This window comes from Cotesia typhae, unplaced genomic scaffold, assembly GCF_013202065.1.
Source record: "Cotesia typhae breed Kobodo isofemale line unplaced genomic scaffold, CoteBio_Ctyphae scaffold_13, whole genome shotgun sequence".
Classification (NCBI taxonomy): domain Eukaryota; kingdom Metazoa; phylum Arthropoda; class Insecta; order Hymenoptera; family Braconidae; genus Cotesia; species Cotesia typhae.
Genome location: NW_027423774.1, coordinates 5,070,541 through 5,093,405, shown reverse-complemented (window position 1 = coordinate 5,093,405; position 22,865 = coordinate 5,070,541). Strand labels below are relative to the sequence as shown.

The following is a 22,865-nucleotide window of genomic DNA, read 5'->3' as shown; positions in this document are numbered from 1 at the left end:
ACGATTTTGAATTACGCGCTCTTTTTAGTCACCTTTCACTATCGCAATATTCGTTGTTATTGCGTTATATTTACATGAGTGCATATGGTGGTGATGACAAAAATTTTATAAAGCTAACAAAAATGTATTTTACACTTCTAGTATTATAATTTAAAGTCTAAATTTAGAAAACTGATCAGAATATAATTGTTGTTGAATAATTATTCAATAAATGATTTAAATCTAACCTCAAAGGTAAGAAAAATAATTATAAAAATTGTAAAACTAGATTAGAAATTTTTTTTACAATTTTATAACAATTTAATTATTAAAATACAATTAAAAAAATTCTAGATGTTAAAATTAAAAAAAAAATTAGAAGCATTTTTTTGTTGCAATTGATTTGTCATAAAATAAAACAAAGTTGACAGTTGTCAGCTAACTTCAGTCTGATGTAAGAATTAATTATTGATTGTTAATAAAAAATTTTTATTTCAGATAATATTAAAGTAAGCAGTCACTTGAGAATTTTTAAACTTTGTTTAACAAAAAAATTTATTCCAAAAAAAAATTTTTTAAAATTGAATTCTTTTTTTTTTTTTTTAAGTTTCTATAACACTAAAACCAGCTGTCACTTGGTAATTTTTTAATTTTTTTTAATAAATAAATTTACCCCAAAAAATTGCATTTATAATTTTTTAAAATTTCTTCATGTCAATTTTTTATTTTCATTTTTTTTTTTGCCAAAATTTATTTGTTAAAAAAATTCTAAAAATTATTAAATATCTGCTAAATTGATATAATATTAAAGTTAGCTGTCACTTTATTATTTTTTAATTTTATTTAACAAAAAAATTTGTCCCGAAAAATTATTTTTAAAAAATTGCATTTTTAATTTATTAAAATTTCTAAATGTCAATTTTTTTAATGCAGTAATTTATTTATTAGAAAAATTATAAAATATTCACTAAATTAATTATCATTCATTTCAGCTGTTTGGAATAATTAAAAATGGACGTAAGCACATTGTTTCGAGCTAGTGTAAAGAGCGTAAGCATACGTCAGAAGGTGTTGGACGATGACAAATCAAAATTATTTCCCAAGAAATTACGTCATGAGTCAAATTTTTACAAGAAATCTCTAGCAGTCACGACCCAAATAACGAGATTGAAAGAATTATTATTAGAAAATAGATCTGCGTATTTAAATTTCTCCGGACATTTGATCAGCCAGCCGAGAATGAGCGACGCTGAACGCGATAAGATCGACAATGGAGCCCAGGAGATTATCAGCAAGTGCTCGCAGCTGATAAAAGAATTAAAGCGAGAAGCTGCTGAAACAGATGTATCGCAACAGTATCACGAACATCAAGAAATAATGCTGTTTTTAATCGACGAATATTTAAAAAATGTATGTAAACTTTACTCTGAGCAAAAAGCTATCCGGATTAAAAAAATGATCGAGCTGAAAAATTTGTCCAAGTTGGAGCTGAATGTTAAATCCATTGAAGAAAATTCAACGCAAAATTCTTTCAAGTCTCCTTTAAATTCTGTTGAAGAAAAGAAAAATTCCTCGGCTAGCTCGAGCCCCTTGAAGGTCCAGGAGATGAACGGAGACGTAAACTCTCTGGCATATGAAGAAGAATTATCAACGGAGGATGTCCAGATGTTTGAGTCTGAGAATGAGCAGCTGTACAATGAATTAAACACTATCACTGAAGAAGTGAAGCAGATTGAAAGCAAGGTCGTTCATATTGCCGAGCTGCAGGAAGTTTTCACCGAAAAAGTCCTGGCGCAGGATCACGATCTGGAGAAATTGGTCACTACTGTTGTCGGCTCCACGGAGAATGTCAAGGAAGCCAATGAGCAAATTCGTCAAGCTATTCAACGCAATGCCGGACTTCGCGTTTGGCTGCTATTTTTTCTGCTGGTCATGTCCTTCTCCCTTCTATTCCTCGATTGGTACAATCCTTGAATACAATCAATTGTTAATAATTAAGACTAAAACATGTATTTTTTTTTATACAAAAAGGTTTAAAATAAATCAGACCCGTGGTTTGCCAAAATATGCCAATATATTTTAATTATTATCACCAGAACAATTGTACATACATAACTACTGCTTATGAAAAATGAAATATTATGGAATTAACATACTCGATTTATTATTATTATTTTTTTACAAGTTAAATGTTTATGTACCAAAATTCTAGTAATTTTATTTTTAAATTAATATCATTAATTGTAAATATTTAAATTGTATATAAATTCTCGACTGCATAAAAATAATTTTACAAATTGATATTTGCACGGAAAGAACAAGATGACACTGGATATCATCCGAGATTATACTCAGTGATATCTGTGGTGAAAAAAAATTTCAGATAATAGTTAAAAAAAAAATCCAGATTATAATGCGTAATATCTGGATTATACTCATTGTTATCTGGATTATACTCATTGTAATCTGGATTATACTAGCTACTATCTTAAATTTTTTTTTTTATTCAGTATAATTTGGGATGATATTCAGTGTCATCTTGTTTTTTCCGTGTAGATAAGACTAAAAAAATAACTACAATTACAAGAAATTTATTGTGAGAAGTTTTTTTTTCATAACGTAAAATATAAACCTCTGATGAAGTAAAAAAAAAAAAAAAAAAAAAAAAAAAAAAAAGAAAAGAGATTATAATAAAAAATATATAATTCAAAAAAAAAAATTTTTATGATGAATTTGATGGATCTGTGATTTGTTTTTTGTGTTTACAGCGTTCTTCCAAACCTGGAACAGTAGCTCCCTCGATGATGCACTGTACAACCCAGGTAGTAGACACCAGAGGAACATCATAATTAGCAGCCTTTTCCTCGACCCAACCCGGACAATTTTGATTGGTCACCACGACAGTTGCGTCGAAAAATTCGTCTTTGGGTGATTCGACAAACTGGATGACACCTCCAGCATTCTCAATGACACGCTTCCAAAAATCTACTGACGACTCCGAGACAGATATCTTTGGTATCACGACTTTTAGATGTTCGAAAGGCATGTTACTCTGGCGTTCATGGTTCTTGATGTAGCCTCCTAGCCTGATGCTGTACCCAGCAGGCAGCTCAGACGCTTCGGGACTGCCGAGTTTGTTGGCGAAGCAAGACGTGATGATCCACTGATGATTGTAGGGCATGATGCCTACCGAGAGACAGAGCAAACTAGTGGCTGTGATGTTGGGAACGTTGGTGATAAGCTTGGTCTTGGCGTACTCAGCTGGTGGGATTTCATCAAACGAATTGTAGACATGCCCACCACCAGCGGTAATTTGATCTACCAGCCTCTCTCGCAGGAATGGAATGCTGGACCACTCGCGTTCGTAGTCAGTTCCTTCTTCAGAGTACTCACTCGACACCGGCTTGGCTTGTTTTATGGCGTCGATACTCTCCAGTGGCGCGCAAGTCAATATAAAATTCATACCTTTAAACAAAGTCGACCCAGCTGGAGGAATTGGTCCGAATTTCTTGATAGTCTCATCATCATCAGCCTTCTTCCTGCTTTTTCCCTTCCCCTTGATCCTGCTAGACGGACCTTTGGACGTAGACGCGCTGGAAATTCCCGCAATCTCCGGGTTTATCTCACCTAATTCAGTGACATCTTCATTTTTGGCGTCTGAGTCAGAAGTATCAAAGCTTTTCTTCTCTGAAACTGAAGCTTTGCTTCCACTCGTGCTCTGGGACTGTCCCCGGGTTCTCAACGCCGACGGACTAGTCTTCTGTCTTCGAGATCCCTCGATAACATTATCCAAAGTTATTTTTTCAAAATGCGGAGTCGCTCCTTCGGGATTCGCCAGCTCGGTCTCTTTAAGAATTTTGAATTGATCTGGAGTTAAAAATAAATCTTTCATCGTATTACGTACCCTTCCTTTATCCTCAGTCTCGACGTGGTACCAGACTTCGCCATCAACTTTTTCAACTCTCTGGATAACTCCAGCAGTGTCATACTTATCTTTTTTGTCAACTACCATCGCGTGGACTAAAGTATTTGGCGACAGCGTGTCCATAATAACATACACAAAATTTTCAGCGACAATCTTACTTTTTTCATCAAAGAAAACAACTTTCAATTTTGTTTTATTTTTACTGACAATTGTCGCTGGATAAAAAGTCCCGTCAGACCATTTAGCAAAACAGAGTTTACCAATACGACTGTCAGACTCCTCGTCGCTTACAGGCGCTTGATTCCTGAGAATGCTCAAAGATCTAGAGCTGGCTCTGCTGGGCGTCGAAACATTCGAGTGAATTTTATCTTTTTCCTTCTCCTTTTTTCTAGCTTCCTCCTGCAAGTGAATAGCTTCTTCAGCAACAGCCTTGGTGGCTCCATTAGCCCTGGACCTGGTGCTCCGAGTTTTGGTCCTCTTGGCAACTTTTCCCTTCTTACTGCTCTTGGGAGTCAACAAGACTTTAGCCTCTGGAGTCGAGGAAGTGATCCTGGTCAGCGAGCCAATGTCGTTGCTGCTGCCATTGTGAGCAGACAAGTCATTGGTAGCTATCTCATGATTCAAATGATCTACAACGCTGGTGGTTATCAAGTCAGCATTGCGCCATCCGTGCTTCGGAGACTCGGAAGTTTCGTCAATAGTATTCATGTCTGCTTTTTTGGCGTGCTTAGCGAACCCTCGTGGCAAAGAAAATGGATTTAACTTCGTGGAAGAGTCGTTAGACTTTACCGAAGACGCGTACGAGGAAGAACTGGAAGAACTTATCGTTGATATAATAGAGTGACGGCTACCAGGTAAGGCGTAAGGAAGCTGAGTATTGCTGGTGACTGACGATGGAGATATCGGGTCTTTAGTATCAGATGCCGAGACATCTGCCATGTTAGACACGTCGCTGTTGATACGGCTGGACGGCAAGTGATGATCTCCGTAACCTTCACAGTAAACTGAAGTAACTTCCTTACTGACGCATTCTTTATAATTCTGACTATCAACGTGCAGCAGACATTTGACCTTGACAATTACACTGAACTCTTTCTCCACTGTTTTTATTTTCTTGTCGTCAATTGACATGTCGGCTTCATTGTCGCTGGGCAGCGTCACCACTGGAACATTGTCCTTGACAATAATATCTACTTTTGCTGACTCGTCACTCACATCCGAGGGAACACTGGCAGTGCGATCACTGTCCGAGCTCTTGTTTGAATTAGTGCCGTTAGATATTTTAGATTTGTTGACAATTGTGTTGGAGTTCAAGCCCTGGGAGGCTTCATCTTCCTGGGAAGAATCAAGGACTATTTTCTCCCCGTCCTCGTCGAGCTCGACCACTTCTTTAGGCTTCGTTGGCACCAAGGCTTTATCAAAAATAACTTCTATACTCTGTCTTGATTTTTTGGAAACTTCAACGCTGGATTTAGCAGTCAATTCACTGGATACCGTGTCTTTAGCCTCGTCTTCCTCGACCTTTTTGTCTTCCAAGACACTCTCCAGTGCTTGAGACAGTTCCTGAAGTGTCTCACCTTTGTCAGTATCTGAAACATCTTTCTCCAAGATCTCCTCGAGAGCTTTGACAGTATTTTCGTTGGCATCTCCAACTTTTTCTTTAGCTTTTGTTTTATTTTTATCCTCCTCGGGAGTTTTGTCTTTATCCAGAGAATTTAACTCAAGGTCAAGCGACTCTGGAGCAGCATCACCGTCAATTTTTTGGACCTTCGACGCAGGCTCTTCAGAGCCATTTCTCTTGGCCATCGGCCTCTTCAATGACGACACGCGCTCATCTGGAGGAGTCGCTAAAATTTCTTCCTCCATTTTCTCAATTTTTTCTAGCGGTTTGTCATTTTTATTGTCCTTGTCCTCGGTGATTGCCGGAGTCTTTGCTCCAGAATCTTCAGTAGCTCCACCATCTTGGACCGCGTCAGGCTCCCGCGCTTTTGCCGACAATTCTATACAATACTCACAAATAAATACTCAGCCAATAATAATAAAATAAATAAATAAAATACATTACCTTCTTTGTCCTTGAGTTCACTATCAGCAATCAAAGACTGCTGTGAGCAATCAAAGTCTGTGAGTGTAAAGCTCTGGCTATCATTTACTTTAGTAGACGCGTTTGCCAGCACATTCTCAGCATCTTCAGTTCCCTCATATTTATCATTGGCAGATGTTTCCATCGCGGTTGTCACCAGCTCCGACATTTAAAATAATTATTCAACAAACTAATTATTATTTATTTAGATATTATTTTTATTTTATTGGTTAATATTTTTTCTCCCGGGTAAACTGGCATAGAATAACTTTTTTTTCTGCTTGCCGGAGTTGCCGTTGGCTCTCCAAAGACACACCAATAAAAGATAACCTTTTATTATCTCTATTTTTTTTTACGACAACGCCTCGTAGTTAAAAAACATCCCAACTATCAAGACAGTGTAGATGTCGTTCTTATCGGTTGGAATTATTTTTAACAGCTGTCAGTGAGGAAGAAATAATAGTGACATTGAAGTTAGTAGACATAAAAAATTATTTTAAATTTTATAATAATGCAATTATTATAAAAAAAATTTAATTAAAAAATTCCACATGTCAAAATTAATAAAAATTACAAGTAAAAATTTTAGAAGCATTTTTTTATTGTAATTAATTTGTTATTAAAATTTTTAAAATTGACAGCTAACCACTAACTTCAGTATTATCAATAACACTGAAGTTAACAGACATTAAAAATTATTTTACATTTTATAATAATGCAATTATTATAAAAAAAATTAAATTAAAAAATTCTACATGTGAAAATTAATAAAAATTGGAATTGAAAATTTTTAGAAGAATTTTTTTATTGTAATTGATTTGTTATTAAAATTTTTAAAAATGACAGCTGACGGCTAACTTCAGGATTATAAATAATAATAAAAATAAACAAGCAACCAAAATGGAGTGTATACTCTCTTGTCTGATGACGGATTAATATAGTTAGTGGTTTTCAATAAAAGCTGTGTTGATGTTAGTTTTATGTCACACACTTTTAATCTCAGAGTAACAACGTGGTGATCGCGCAATGAACAACTAATTTATCTTCCGTATTTATTATTTTTTTACAAACTAAAGTGGCTTCCACTTAAAAACAAAAAACAATAATAACCTGACAATAATGCATTTATTTAGTTATTAATTAAGCAATTAATTAATTAAATTATTTATTTATTTATTTATTTATTAGTTGCGAATGCGAATTTTAAAACAGAGTGCTGGATAACTGGAGACTGGAGAATTCAGGAGTGTTTGTGTTTGTGTTTAAGAAAGATGGCAGCCGCATTGACCGTCGAGCAGGAACAAGTGAGTTTATTATTTATTACACATCACTAATTAACTATTTTTATTTTTTTTTTAGCTTATCATACTAAATACCAGAGTGTAAATCAATGAGAGTTATCTTTCCGCTGAAAGTTTTATTATTATTTTCAAAATGTCATCTTGCGGCTTTATGACAGCTCCAAATTGTCTGGAATAATTATTATTTTTATTATTCTTTGATTATTAATATTAATAATCGGAAATTAATTTTTATTTTTACCCTCAGGAAGATTAATTGGTTTAAAAATGATAGATAAATCGGTGAGAAGAAATTGTGACAAGGTAACAAATGATCTAATGTCACTGGCATGAAGATGATAATTGTAATTGTAATTTATTGTCTTGCTTAATAAAAAAATTTGTCCGTGGTTAATATCCTCGGCATCTAGAGGCAATATTATAAAATACTGAGGGTGGGGTACCGGAAATAACGGCGGGATCAGAGGGGCAACTCACTAACGGAAGTAATGTTGGTATTCCAAGCATGTATGACAAAAAATGTCTTGAGACTACAAGTAATAAACCGGAAAATATTCAATATGTATTTTCCTAGAGCCTTTGCATTTTCCGATGATTTATCATAATTATTAATTATTATATATCACACTCTTCAAGCTTAGCTTACAGTAATTTAAAAAATTATTTTTTTCTTTTTAAACCGTATAAGAATGCGATAATTATAATTAAATAATGTATACTAATATTTTACTAATTATCAAAATCGACAATACTAAACTATGATATTTAATCATATATATTTATATGAAAATAAAGTTAGCCGACATCTAAAAATTTTTATAATTTTTTTTTTCATTAAAAAAATTATCACAAAAAAATAAAAAAAAAATTTGCACGTGTAAAAAACTTCAAAAACTGCAAGTGCAATTTTTTAAAAATATTTTTTTGTTTTAATTAAATCATTAAAAAAAAAATAAAAAATTTTAGAACGTCGGCTAACTTTAATGACATTATATTTATAATATAGTTCTAAATCTCTTGTTAATTTGTAGTTCAGTTAATTTGTTAAATTACTGTAAGCTAAGCTTGAAGAGTAATAAATATAATAATAATAAATAATTATATATCCTACAATAATTAATCTGATTTATTTATAATAATCTGTCTTGAGTAAATATTAATAGTAATTGTCAAATTGATAATAAAAAAAATAAAAATAGTTAAAGAGTTATTGACATCTAACTGGCTTTAATTTTTTAACTACAATCGATTGCTCGGTTATAAATAGATCGACAATAAAATATAATAATACACGGATAAAGTTTCATATGTAACGTGTTATTATTTTATTTATACTTAAGGAGTAATTTTCTATTATTCCACTCTAAAAATCATGAAATACTTTCTAAATTTTATTAACTATTTAGAAAATTTATTTATGTATCTATGACACATGATTTTTTTTTTTTTATGAAATAATAAGAGAAGAATTTTTTTAACATGGGTATTTTTATTTTTAGGCAACAAAAGAATTTATTGAAGCGGTAAATAAATGTCGCGCTGGTAGAAGAGCAAGCCCGGTGTCTTGGAGTACGGCTGTTAAATTTTTGACAGCACGTAAATTTGAAGTACCACGTGCATTAGCGTTGTATGAACAACACGAGGCAACAAGACGTCGTGAAGGTTTGGCAACTCTTCATCCAACTCAAGAGCCACTTCTTTCGGAATTACGTACTGGTAAATTCACCGTACTGGTAAGTTTATATAATTAATTTGGCAGATATTTGATCATTTTAATTTTTTTTAATAAATAAAATGTGGAAAAAAAAATTGACATACAGAAATTTAAAAAAAATTAAAAATGCAACTTTTCTGTAGAAATTTAATGTAAGTTTAATATTTACAAATTATAAATCTGTTAAAAGTACACATACATATCTAAGCATATCAATTTATTAATCTGAGAAGAAAGTATTTAGCAAAAATTTAAAATACTAAAATTTTAATAAAAAATAAAAATATTAAAATTTTAATAAAAAATAAAAATATTAAAATTTTATTAAAAAATTTTAATAAAAAAATAAAAAATAGATTTTTTACTAATTAATAAATAATTCTAAAAAATTTTTCTTCAGTATTAAAAATAATATGTATCTCATGTATTTAATGTGTAAAATATAATATACAAGATGTATAATATGATGATACAATATAGGATATATAAAATAGACTATTACATCATCAGCTTATTCACACGTATTATGATGACAAATTAATCATTGTTTTAGCCATCAAGAGACGGTACAGGTGCAGCAATCGCTATTTTTACAGCACACTTGCATCTACCTCAATGTACAACTCATCAAACAACTCTTCAGGTTCGCTAAAATATTATTAAACTATTATTTACTGTTATCGTTGATTAAAGCTCAAAATAACAATATACCATGCCTTTTATTGATAGTTTCTTTCTGACAATAGCTCCTCCTATTTTGACATTTAAATTAAATTAAATTAAATCCCTCATTGGTAGTATAAGTAAATAATAGCACTGCAAAGCATAATTAATCAACGACAGCTTTATTTGACATATTTTATTTTTCAGGGTGTAGTTTATCAACTGGACGCCGCGCTGGAAAGCGCAGATACACAAAAGCACGGATTAGTATTCATTTATGATATGTCCGACAGCAAATATCAGAATTTCGATTACGATTTGTCGCAAAAAATTCTTACACTACTCAAGGTAATTTATCAAGCTGTGATTCAGTCTCTGATAATCATTTATTATCATCATTATTATTAAATGTAGAATAAAATGAATAACACGTACCGAGTATGCAAGAAACATTAATAGATAACACTCTCCCTTGGTTGAGAACGTCACTCACCCTTACCTAAAGTACCAACACACTGACATATTATTTATACTATTATTATTATTATTATTATTATTATTATTATTATTATAATCTTCATAGACATACTTTATACATACACGCATTGATATAAACCTACACACACTTTCAGGAATATTCATCCCCTTAAAACTCTCAGCTTAGGCTGTGAGATGAAAAAGGAGAGAAGAGAAGATTTTCCTTTGGATGAGCTCACGCGGTACCAGTAGTCGTGCAACCCCAAAATGAATAAAGTTAAAAAGAGGGTTCTTTTGAGGCCTTTCGGCAACTACCCGTCGACGAAGACGACAAATCGCGCATGTCCGTGCTCGTAGACGTCACAGCGTACGACGACGCTCGAGGTTCGTCGGTCAGTAGTCGTTGTTGTAACTTGCTATCTACTCCATCAGTAACGACCGCTCGGATAAAATACACATACATATATATGTGTACTTATATATATTTATACATACGTAGATATATTTTTGCATAGTGTTGTACCCTCGTCCTTTTTTTTCTACAAAGGTATTCGTTAGTCTTCTTTAGATCTCTAGTTTCTTGCTTTGTATTTTTATCTGCATACCTCATTAGAGATTCAATACAATTATCCGAGGTATACAATTATTACTTATTGTAGTGGATAAATTTTACCAGCTGTTTCTCGCTTTATTCCCGTTCTTTTTATATATCCTTTTTGGACGTTCCTATCCGACATGTACTGGGAATGGAACACTAATCGAGTGTTATCGATTGACGGACAGACTATGTCCTACCGGTTGTGAATTAACCTTTTTTTATTCATACGATTATTGATAAAAAGTTTCGTTTAATTAATTACATTTAATCGTTATTGTATTATCGTGTAATTTTAATGAGTTTGTTTTTAATCACCCGGACGGTGTATCACTCGAGTGACTGTTAATTGTGGTATCGTTATTTTTAATAAAAGTGTGCCCTTTTTCCCTGCGTAATTAACAGAATAATTACGGCTTGTGGATATTTATTGACGATCTATATACCCGCTATAAATTATGTATAATAGTCTCGCTTTAATTTGATTAATTAACACCAGAGTGACGTTATACCTGATACGTGTAATTTACTTTTTTTTTTTTTTTTTGGGAGGTTTTAATTATACAAAATATTTTTTTTTTCTGGTCTATTGTGATATTTAATTTTAATTAAGATAAGAAAAATCAATAGAAAAATTTCTGGGGAATTTTATATGATATTATGTTTTATGTAATTTTAAAATATCCAAGAGAGTTCTGGGTCATTGGAATGAATCCAAGTTTAATGTCGTCGCGAAATTAATAATAGAAATACATTAAATTTATCCGTGAAATTATTTAGATAGTAGTATTATTTTTTTTTTTTTTGTGATTGTGATTATTATTTATTTATTATGGTGTATTTTTTTAGGGAGGGTATCCGGCTAAACTGAAGAAAGTCCTGATTGTGACGGCACCGCTGTGGTTCAAAGCTCCGTTTAAAATTCTACGTTTATTCGTCAGGGAAAAATTACGGGATCGTGTATTTACAGTGTCAATACCTCAACTGACACTTCATATACCCCGAGACTCGTTGCCTCAACGTTTAGGCGGTACTTTGGAGATACAGCATGAAGCCTGGCTGTTACATTGTCTCAAGTCCATGACGAATCGTAGCGGTGGTGAATTGTGTGAGGTAATTTATTTACTTTTTTTTAATTTAATAGTGTTAAATATTTTTTTTTAAGATTTTTCAATTATTTTTATCTGGACACTTTAATTGTTTGACGGAAAATTTTTTTATAATTTTTAGCAATTAAATTATTGTGTTAAAAATGTTTATAATTTTTTATTTGCAAAAATAAATACTGTCAATATTATAAAAATTTTTTTTAAGTTGAATTTAAAAAAAATAAAAATAAATTTGATTTATTAATATAGATAAAAATAATTAAAGATAAATATTTAATTTATATTAATGAAATTAAAAAAAAAAAAAAAGTGCTGCTATAAAATGAGTTTGATATTTACAATAAAATTTTTTAATTATTTATTATTTAAATTTTACTTAATATTAATAAAAATAAATTATTTAATTTTTATTTTTATTTTAAATAAATGAAACTTAATGTGTATCTCGTGAACTATTGACATTTTTAGAAATATAAGCTCACCCCGACATTACGCTCATCGAGACCTTTCATTTGAGTACCCACATCAATTTTTCATATATTTTATATATTTATATATATGTATATATAAAAAATATATGAAAATGCATGTGGGTATTCAAATGAAAGCTCTTGATAAGTGTAACTACGGGATAAGCTTATATCTTTAAAATGTCAACATTTAAGAAAGTACAGTGCTCTATCTTTAGATACATAATAAAGAAATGACCTTGTATCTTGTGAACTATTGACATTTTTAAAGATATAAGTTCATCCCGATGTTAGACTCATCAATTTTTCATATATTTATATATTTTATATATATGTATATATGGAAAATATATCAAAAATGCATGTGGGTACTCAAATGAAAGCTCTTGATGAGTATAACATCGGGTTGCTAGTAATTGCTATTTTCTAAATTAAAAAAAAAAAACTTCTTATAAATGAAAAGAATTTTTTTAATAATAAAAAAATATTTTTTGAACTAGGTTACCCCGAGAGTGGGTAGTCCTCTATCACCGACATCAAAGTCGGCAGCAGAAAGCCCGACAAATGAGACAACAAACAATGTTGTCAGCAGTAGCAACTCAACAAGTCCAATAAGCGAGAAGCACAAAATAAAAAATGGAAGCGTCACAATCGGCGACATTGAAATAACAAATGGTGACTGCTGGATAGCAAGTGATGAAGCGCCGTCACCAGTCCAGCCGCCTTCATCAGCGAGCTCCGGGTTCAGCGACGACGACAGTCTCCACGGGGACCTGGGCTTGCAAGCTGTGACAATGGAGCAGCTCGTTGAGGCAATTCACTCCCGTGGACGTGCCGGTCTAGTAGCTGAGTACGCGGAAATAAGACAAAGGCCTCCCGACGGTTCATTCAATAACGCGAAACTGCGTCAAAACCAGCCAAAAAATCGATACACCGATGTGCTGTGCTACGATCACTCGAGAGTTTGTCTGTCTCAAGTTGACGGAGATTCTTCGTCGGACTACATCAATGCCAATTTCGTGGATGGTTACAAACAAAAGAACGCTTTTATCAGCACACAAGGACCATTACCCAAGACTTGCGGGGACTTTTGGCGAATGGTCTGGGAACAGCAGACTTTAGTCGTTGTCATGACTACCAGGTAAGATTTATTTGCTTGGTTAATTAATCGCTGAGATAAATTCCTCGGTATCACTGATAAATTTATTCTTTTGACAGAGTTATTGAACGAGGACGGACTAAATGCGCTCAATACTGGGGTCCTGAGCCAGGTGATGAAGTGTCTGCCGGTGGTTTTACCGTCACGACACTTGAGGTTGACACTAATCCGGATTACACGATATCTATGCTGCTTTTGACCAACAACAAGGTCTGAGACTTGCTGATAAATATTTTTAAATAGCGCGTTACTAAAGTCAAAAGAATGTAGATCTAAATATACGCCCTTTTGGCTTTAAAGGACTAGAAGCACGTATAAAGAAAAAAATTTTTTTCTCCAATCAATTAGAGAATATATAAAAGTAAAAATCTTGTTGAAAAACGCAAAAAATTTTTTTTTCGACATACGCTCTTTTAACTTTAAGAAAAAATATTTTTAAAGCCAAAAGAGCATTTATGAAAAAATAGTCAAAGTAGCTTCTAAGATCTTTAAAACGTCGGGTTCTAACGAAAAATTGATTTTTGAAAGTTAGACTGAAAACACTAACACATCCCAATTTCTTTAAATTTTTAATTTTTTCAATTGTCTGAAAATTTACTGAAAAAAAATTAAAATAAAATTTGGTAATTATTTACAAGTGGGGTCACCATTTTAATCTTCAATTTTGAACGAAATTTCTATTTGATTTTATTGATCTATTTTTTTGGAAAAATATATGAAAAAATGAACAATTAAAAAAAAAAATTGATCATCACAATTTAAAAAAAAATTTTTTTTTGCATTTTTCAACAAGATTTTACTTTTACACATTCTTCATTAATTGGAAAGAAAATTGTTTTAATCCACCCTTTTGACTCTAGTAACGCGATATGTTTAAAATAAGTGTATAATTATTAACAGTTTTTTATTTACTTTTTTTAGACTGAAGAAACCCGAGAAGTTTGTCATATGCTGTACACAGCTTGGCCAGACTACGGCGTACCACAATCAGCCAGAGCTCTTTTACAATTTCTTTCGTTGGTGAGACAGCAGCAGACCAAACTGCTTGCTAGCAGAGGAGATACCTGGGCTGGTCATCCTCGAGGACCACCAATTGTTGTACATTGTAGTGCTGGAATTGGTCGTACTGGTAATTTAAAATTACATTTAGGTTTTATTTAAAATTTGTGAACAGTGATTAATATCTTGTATAATTTCAGGAACATTTTGTACATTGGATATTTGTATATCTCGCTTGGAAGACACAGGAACCGTCGACATACGTGGTACAGTTGAAAAAATTCGAGCCCAGCGAGCTTACAGTATTCAAATGCCAGATCAGTATGTGTTTTGTCACCGCGCTCTCGCAGAATATGCACTTTCTCGGGGGATGCTGGAGATTCACCATCTTGCCATGTTACCACCTACCATTGAGGAAGACTCTGACTAGGTTACCAGATTAGTATTTTAGATAATCATCTCGATTGTATTCCAATTGTTCTCTCCCGACCTTCTGAATCTTTACATCAGCCTGATCCTTTAATTGAGTAATATAAATATTTAAAACTATCGGCTCTCTATTAAACAAACCGGTGATTTATTTACAAAATCTGTTTCTAGTCGTACTAACTAAACTATTTTCCATTAAAAATCCATTTGGATAATTATTTATGAGTGGGGTCTCTACCATTTTAATTTTCATTTTTTTTTTAAATTTTAATGTATTTTTTTTCTTAAAAATACATAAAAAATCAACTATTAAAAAAAAAAGATTAATTACCACAATTTTTATAAATTTTCAAAAAAATTTATAAATTTTTTAGAAAATTGTAATATTCAATTTTTTTTTTAAATTGTTCGTTTTTTTATGTACTTCTCAAAAAAAAAAAAATTATATCAAAAACAGCAAAAAAAGATATAATGCAAATTTTATCCAAAAATACGAGAGCCAAAATTTTTCCAACTTTTGGAAGCAAAAAAAGCTATCGAAATTTTTTTTTTTTTTCACGAATTTTTTTATCATAAATGCACCTAAAAAAAAAAGCAGAATAAAAAAAATTAAAAAATGTTAATTTTTCACCTAGATATGGCCAAAAATAGGCTTGACTCCACTTGTAAATAATTACCTTCATTTGTGTAACCAAACAATATTTTTTTATCAACTTGAAAAAAATTCCATCAGGATCTTATGGAAATTTTTTATCGACTTTTGGTTTACCAGTTATCTATCGACACGTGTAATTTATTAATTTTAATGAAAAAAAAATTAGACTGATGAAAAATATACTTACTAACGATGGAACAATTTTAATTATTATTAAATGAAATTGAAGACGTATCCAAGTGGCTAATTACTCTCCACTATTTTTGAAATAATCAATATCTTAAAAACGATTAAATTTTTTCTAATCGTCAAAATACGTTCTTCCTTATACTCTAAAAATATTTATAATAAATAATAATTATAAATTAAAAAAAATTAATAAACAATCAACTGGACGATATACAAGTAGATTTCTAAAATTAATATTACTACTATAAATAATTGAATAAATTATATTAAACTCGCTGTCAGTAGATTTTGCATCTGAAAAAAAAATCCTGTGATCTTTAAACGTTACACAAAAAAAATTTGTGAACAAAAAATATTAATGGAAAAAAAATGAATTAATTAATAATAAATAAATATAAAAAAAAAATTATATAAGACAAATATACATGAATATTTTTAAAGAAAAAGTAAATAAATAAAAAAAAACGTTCAATATATTTTGCGTGATTAGCCGATTTATTTTTTTTGAATTTTTAAAAATCGTAATTAAATCAAATATAGGCTCCGATATTAAACAAATTATAAATTTATAAAAATTATGAGAGAGCATAAATTATTAAAATTATAATTGTCAAATTAATAAGACGTATTTTTGAATTGTGATTAATTACCGGTTATAAGATAAATTAGTTAAATTTTTTTCTTCTTTTTTTATTTATCACTATAATCAATTTAATCACTTTAATAATTAACGAATTTAATATTGTAATATTTATGTCTATTAATTATTACTTGTTTATATAAAATATCAAGGGCATACTTTTATATATAAATTATATATTAGTTCATATTAATTCCATTTATTTATTTAATAATATTATTTCAATTGTTTTAGATTAAAAATATTATTGATTAATAATTAACAATTATAATAATTAAATTTCATAAGACTCAAAGATCAGTATTCTTTTTTTTGTTTAAGATACTTGATCAATTATCATTTATTATTAATTAAAAAAAATTAAGTAATATGTAATATTGTTGTACAATTAATGCTTGGAGCGGATTATGTAAATTTTGTTTTAATTATTTGCCATCAAATAATTGAATTTGTATTAAAGGTTTTGCTTTAAAAATTATTGCAACGCCTCTTATTAATTATTAATTAGTTACTGAATAATTAATACAATTGTAATTCGAGTTAACCCGGTAAATTGCAAAAATGAATGATCGTTGTGTGTACCAAAAAGTACTGAATAATTGTGTCTATACGTCCTTGCTACAAAATGAAACAATTATAGCTGATATGAACTATCTAAATGAATATTAATTATAAACGTTAATAATTAATAAAAAAAAAAAAAATGTACAACATTTTTATAATAACAAATGTAGTTGATTATCAATGATGTGTTTTTCGTAAGAGAATTTGTTTATTATTATTAAAAAAAAATAATAAAAAAAACAAAAATGTATATACCATGACTCTAAATATTGTCGCACATATTATTTACTTATCTAATAATTATTTAATATATTGCAAATAAAAAAAAATTCGTGTTTAATTTATTTCAATCCTTTTTATTTAAAAAAAAAATTTTTTTCTATTTAATTAAAATATTTTTAATGATATCAGTCAGCTGACATCTAAAAATTTTTATGATTTTTTTTTATTAAAGAGAAAAAAATTTTTAATTATAATTTAATAAATTTAAAAAGAGAAAAAAATGTCGGCTAACTTTAATATTATTTGAAGTTAACGTTAGAAATTTTTTTAGAATTTAATAACAATTAAATTAATATAAAATAAATTTAATAAAAAAATTCCACGTGATAATTAAAAAAAAAAAAAAAATTATAAGTGAAAATTTTTTAAATTGACAGCTGTCAGATTTCACTATCATTTTTAACCAACTTAAAAAAAAAAAAAAAAAATTAAGTATGAATATTTTATAAAAAAACAAAAAATTCATTTTAAATAAATTTTTTTTTAACAATTAAAAATTTATATAAATCAGCGTTGACATGTCACGTGTCAAATGTTTTTTATTAGTCATTTGTTTTAGTCAAGTAGGTGTTGGTTTTATAAATGTCCTTAGAAAAATTATATTATTTATTTATATTTATAAAGAATTTAATCCGTGTAAATAAAATAATAATTAGATAAATAATGGACGAGTTAAGTGCACAGTTGATGGATGATATTGTCCTGGAGCCAAGAAATAAAACAACCGAGTACGTAAATTTAAATTCTAACCTCAAAATATGGTTATAAATAAAAATATTTTATGACATTGAAATTAGCAATTACTTGACCAATTTTTTTATTTTTTTTGCAAAAAAATTATTAAAAAAAATTTCTTTTTTAGTTTCTAAAATGTCAATTTTTTTTCTAATTTTTTACCCTAATTTATTTATAAAAAAAATGAACAAACATCTGCTAAATTTATTTTCATGCTAAATAAATTTATAATACTAAAGTTAGCCATGAAAATTAAGTTAGCCGACTTGTAAAATTTTTTAGAATTTTTTTTACTACAAAAATTAATAAAAAAAAATTCAATTTTGAAAAATTTTAAAAACTTTAAGTGCAATTTTTTCAAAAATTTATTTATTTATTTATTTTTAAAAAATTTCACGCATTGTTTTTCAAATTTTTTACAATTAAAAATTTTTTTGTAATTATTTCTTCAATAAAAAAAAAATTCTAAAAATTTTTAGATGTCGGCTAACTTAATTTTCATAATAAATTTTAATTATTATTTTTTATTTCCTATTTTAGACCAAAAAAAAAAGCCCCAGCTTCCAAGAGTTCAAGTACAAAATTACCTGCCCTGAAACGAGCTCTAAAAGTCGAGCTGCAGACGCTGAAAATATCCGACGAGTCGGAGAGGCAGCTGTTCAACACATTGAAGTACGTCTACGGACCTTCATTCAAACTAAGCGATGCCTCGGACTTCGAGAACAACAAAAGAAGCGGCGTGGACAGGCAGTACTGGATGGAGCGGGGTAACCTGGTGATCCGTGAGATCGTCGATTATTCTTCGAAGAGCCCAACTCCTTCGGGCAATGAAGCTCTGACGCAGCGCTTCGCGTCCTCGAAGCTCGAGAGCTACAGCTTCCACCCCAACCACTGCCAAGAAGCTCTGACCTACAGTGACCGTAACTTAGGTCGTGCTCTGGAGATTCTTTTCGAGAAATATTACCGCGTACCTGACAGTTCCGTAGACAACGTGGATGTCAATGACATTCTGGAGAAACGGAACGACGAGCAGTTGGCGCTTGAGTCAATTTACGGTGAGATGTTTTCTGAAAAAATAAAAAACCGTCTCTGGGTGGTGAACTTAAAGCTGGATTATTTATCAAGTAAAACTCCTGATGACAAAGCTAAAAAAAACGATAGTAAAAAAAATATTAATTATAGTAATAATAATAACAATAATAAAAAAAATAATCTTTGCAGATTATTTTTAAGCGGTAAATGCAGGTTTTCAGATAGGTGTAAATTTTTGCACCAACAACCGGAGCCCAAGGAAGATAAAGCCGCTGTAAAAGATACCTCAGAGTATTCTCTAGAAATAAGATTCCCAGAAGCCAACAAGTATCCTTACGAGCCGCCTTACCTGTACTTATACAAAAGCGACGAGATGATGGCTTACCCGGACATCAAGTACCTGATGATTGTAAAGAGACTGTACGAAGAAGCTCTTGATCAATGCAACGGCGAGTCATGTCTATTTACTCTAATTTCTCTTCTAGAAAATGCGGAAGATATGTTGGAGTACTTGAACACTCATCAGCCGGATTTCATAGACATGTACGAGTCGTTGTTCACCGCAGCTCCTGAGGAAGTTGCTGAGCTGTCCACCCACCACCAGAAAGGCTCTGTAGGCAGTCGAAGTAAGAGCAAGTTGTCCGAGGAGGAAATTACCAAGCAAGACGACACTATTTGCAAAAGATTCATGGAGAAAAACAGCAACCCGAGGTTCAGGAAAATAATCGAAGGACGCCAGAAGCTGCCGGCTTGGAAAATGATGGATGAAATAATTGCTACAGTGGATAGCAACCAAGTTACTATTATTTCCGGAGAAACTGGATGCGGAAAAAGTACACAGGTGCCACAGTTTGTTCTGGATGACTGGATCATCAACAGAGGTAGTAGCAAGAGTCACGCGGAGATTATTTGCACACAGCCGAGGAGAATTAGCGCCATCGGGGTGGCTGAAAGAGTCGCTTTTGAGCGAAATGAGAAGGTCGGTACCACCGTGGGCTACCAAATTCGTCTGGAGAGCAAGATGTCCAGTTGGACACGGTTGACTTTTTGCACAACGGGTATTTTATTGCAGCGAATGTCCGGCGATTCGACGCTTAAATCAGTGACGCATGTGATTGTTGATGAAGTTCATGAGAGAAGTGCAGAGAGCGACTTTCTCCTGATGCTTTTAAGGCAAGTTCTTCCGAAGAGACCGGATTTGAAGATTATTTTGATGAGCGCGACGCTTAAAGCGGAGATTTTCTCGTCTTACTTTAACGGAACTCCGATTCTGGAGATACCTGGGCGAACTTTTCCGGTGGATCAGCTGTTCCTTGAGGAAATACTCGAGAGAAGCGACTACGCGCTGGAAGAAAATTCTAAGTACACTAGGAAGATCCGCGGGGGATGGGAGAACCTTCAGATGGAGCTTGATACGACGGACTTGGATACTTTTGTAGGTTGCGCGCCGCAGGATACAATTGCTGATGAAAATTTGAGGCTGTCTCAGCTGATCGGGAGGTATCCGGGTTGTTCGAAGAAGGTTATAAGGAATCTGTACGTGATGGACCACGAGAAGATTGACTATGACTTGATAGAAAAGGTCCTGGAGTGGATCGTTGATGGAGACCATGACTACCCGCGCAAAGGATCTATCTTGGTGTTCTTGCCGGGTATTGCCGAGATATCAGCCGCGAGGGACGCAATTTGCGACAACAGAATTCTGTCTCCAAGAACTGGGAATTTCGTGATAGTCCCGCTGCACTCAACGCTGACGAGCGAGGAACAGGCGCTGGTGTTTCAAAAGCCCAAGAACGGAGCGCGGAAAATAGTGCTTAGTACAAATATCGCGGAGACTTCGGTGACCATTGACGACTGCGTCTTTGTAGTCGACTCGGGAAGGATGAAGGAGACGAGGTTCAACTCCAACACGAACATGGGCAGCCTGGAGACTTGCTGGGTGTCCAAAGCCAACGCCATGCAGCGGAAAGGACGGGCTGGAAGAGTCATGTCCGGGGTCTGTATTCATCTGTACACTTCTAACAGGTTCAGTCGGTTTCAAGCACAGCCCATTCCCGAGATCCAAAGGATTCCGCTGGAGCCGCTGCTCCTGAGGATCCAGATGATGAATGCTGGAAAGCAGCCCAATCTTTATCGGGTCATGGCTAAGATTCTAGAGCCGCCTGAAGAGCAGAGTGTCAGAGATGCTATCAGGAGGCTTCAAGATGTTGGCGCTTTTGATTCTGAGTGCAACCTCACTCCTCTGGGGCATCATTTAGCTGCGCTACCTGTTGATGTTAGAATTGGGAAATTAATTTTGTACGGAGCTATTTTTTGTTGTGTTGACTCCGCGTTGACTATTGCGGCTTGTTTGTCGCATAAAAGTCCTTTTACGACGCCTTTTGATAAGAGACAGAGTGTTGATGCTAAGAAGAAAGAATTTAGTACGGCTTTTTCTGATCAACTTACTATTCTTAAAGCTTACAAGGTAAATATTTTATTTTTATTTTTAATATTAACTTTTTTTTTTTTTAATAAATTTATAATTAAGTTTTTTTTTTTTTTTAATAATATTAATATTAAATTTTTTTATTAAATTTAATATTTAGTGTTTTTTAATAAATTTAATATTAAGATTTTTTAATAAAATAAATATTAAATTTTTTCAATGAATTTAACATTAATTTTTTTAATAATAATTTTTTTTTTTTTTAGAAATGGCAAGAAGTAAGTTCTCGAGGCTACCACGCAGGCCAAGCATTTGCTTTTGAAAATTTTCTCTCAGTAAGAACACTGCAAACTATCGCAGATGTAAAGCATCAACTTCTAGAGCTCCTTGTATCCATAGGATTCGCGCCTATTGACATCCACAAAAGATCCATGGGAGTAGATAAAGTTTTAGAGATGTCAGGAACTGAACTAAACAGAAACAATGATAATGTAAAGCTTCTTCAAGGATTACTTTGTGCGGCGCTTTATCCTAATATTGTAAAAATTTACACGCCTGAAAAATATTTTCAAATAAGATCTACAGGAGCCATTCCAGCGCAACCCAAACCTGAGGAACTGAGATTCCAAACTAAAGATCATGAGTATGTTTATATTCATCCGTCGTCCGTTAATTTCTCAGTTCAACATTTTCCGAATCCGTACTTGGTTTATCAGGAGAAAATGAAAACTAGCAAAGTTTTTATTAAGGAAATTTCGGTTATTTCCATGCTTCCACTTGTCCTTTTCTCGGGATATGATATTAATATACAAAAACAGGATGGGAAGTTTTATTTGTTGCTCGCTGATGAGTGGATTAAGTTTGCTGTTGAATCACACAACGTCAGTTTCCTCTCAATATAATTTAATTAATAATCTAAATTATTAAGAAAATAAGCAAAATTTTATTTATTAATAGTTCACAAATTAAATGATTTTAATTACAAGTTTTTTTATTTTTAGGTGGGTCAACTTCTGAAGCATGCGAGAATTGAATTAGTAAAATTGTTGGAACAAAAAATGCAAGACCCTCTGCTCAATTTGCTTCATCACCAAAATGGGCGAAGGATTATTGATACAATTATTACTATTTTAACTAGGGATTAGTTAATTTATAGATTTTATTGATTAAAATATTTATATCGTTCCAGACACAATATTATGAAAAGTGATTTATTTAATTTCAGTGTTGATTATTCTAAAAGAAAAAAAAATATTTTAGTTAAATTTTTAAATAATTAAATCATGCATTAATAAATAAATTTCTATAACAATGATTTTTTTATTTTCTTAACAATTTTTAATTTATTAATTTATAATTTATGATTTTAAATTATGTTTCTTAAAAAAAAAAAATTAAAAGATATTTAATTATTTTTAGAACTTTTGTTTATAAATA

The 22,865-nt window shown here is 31.6% G+C and overlaps 4 protein-coding genes and 1 long non-coding RNA gene across 6 annotated transcripts; 3 read left to right on the top strand and 2 right to left on the bottom strand.

Moving 5' to 3' along the window:
- The first annotated feature begins 81 nt into the window (after positions 1-81).
- On the top strand, positions 82-2,046 carry Syx18 (syntaxin 18). Its single transcript, XM_074255014.1, has 2 exons — positions 82-234; positions 972-2,046. The coding sequence occupies exon 2, from the start codon at positions 991-993 to the stop codon at positions 1,951-1,953; it is 963 nt and encodes a 320-aa protein (XP_074111115.1). The 5' UTR covers positions 82-234; positions 972-990; the 3' UTR covers positions 1,954-2,046.
- Positions 2,035-6,310, bottom strand: LOC141535179 (uncharacterized). Its single transcript, XM_074255006.1, has 2 exons — positions 5,970-6,310; positions 2,035-5,904 (listed from the first exon to the last, which is right to left on the bottom strand). The coding sequence occupies exons 1-2, from the start codon at positions 6,154-6,156 to the stop codon at positions 2,702-2,704; spliced, it is 3,390 nt and encodes a 1,129-aa protein (XP_074111107.1). The 5' UTR covers positions 6,157-6,310; the 3' UTR covers positions 2,035-2,701.
- A 599-nt stretch (positions 6,311-6,909) lies between these two features.
- On the top strand, positions 6,910-17,218 carry Ptpmeg2 (Protein tyrosine phosphatase Meg2). The gene is made up of 9 exons (XM_074254275.1): positions 6,910-7,291; positions 8,788-9,021; positions 9,556-9,645; positions 9,873-10,013; positions 11,587-11,850; positions 12,817-13,457; positions 13,535-13,685; positions 14,397-14,604; positions 14,675-17,218. Exons 1-9 carry the CDS (start codon positions 7,259-7,261, stop codon positions 14,902-14,904), a joined length of 1,992 nt encoding a protein of 663 aa, XP_074110376.1. The 5' UTR covers positions 6,910-7,258; the 3' UTR covers positions 14,905-17,218.
- Positions 9,403-10,689, bottom strand: LOC141534736 (uncharacterized). Of its 2 annotated transcripts, XR_012480464.1 has the most exons (4): positions 10,255-10,689; positions 10,101-10,164; positions 9,719-9,754; positions 9,403-9,650 (listed from the first exon to the last, which is right to left on the bottom strand). It is a non-coding gene; the product is annotated as an uncharacterized LOC141534736 (long non-coding RNA). The 2 variants fall into 2 exon arrangements; XR_012480463.1 differs by having other exon boundaries at positions 10,101-10,689.
- A 566-nt stretch (positions 17,219-17,784) lies between the features above and the next one.
- Positions 17,785-22,743, top strand: LOC141534809 (putative ATP-dependent RNA helicase DHX57). The gene is made up of 4 exons (XM_074254386.1): positions 17,785-17,961; positions 18,509-21,467; positions 21,695-22,309; positions 22,430-22,743. Exons 1-4 carry the CDS (start codon positions 17,897-17,899, stop codon positions 22,571-22,573), a joined length of 3,783 nt encoding a protein of 1,260 aa, XP_074110487.1. The 5' UTR covers positions 17,785-17,896; the 3' UTR covers positions 22,574-22,743.
- Positions 22,744-22,865: the final 122 nt, after the last annotated feature.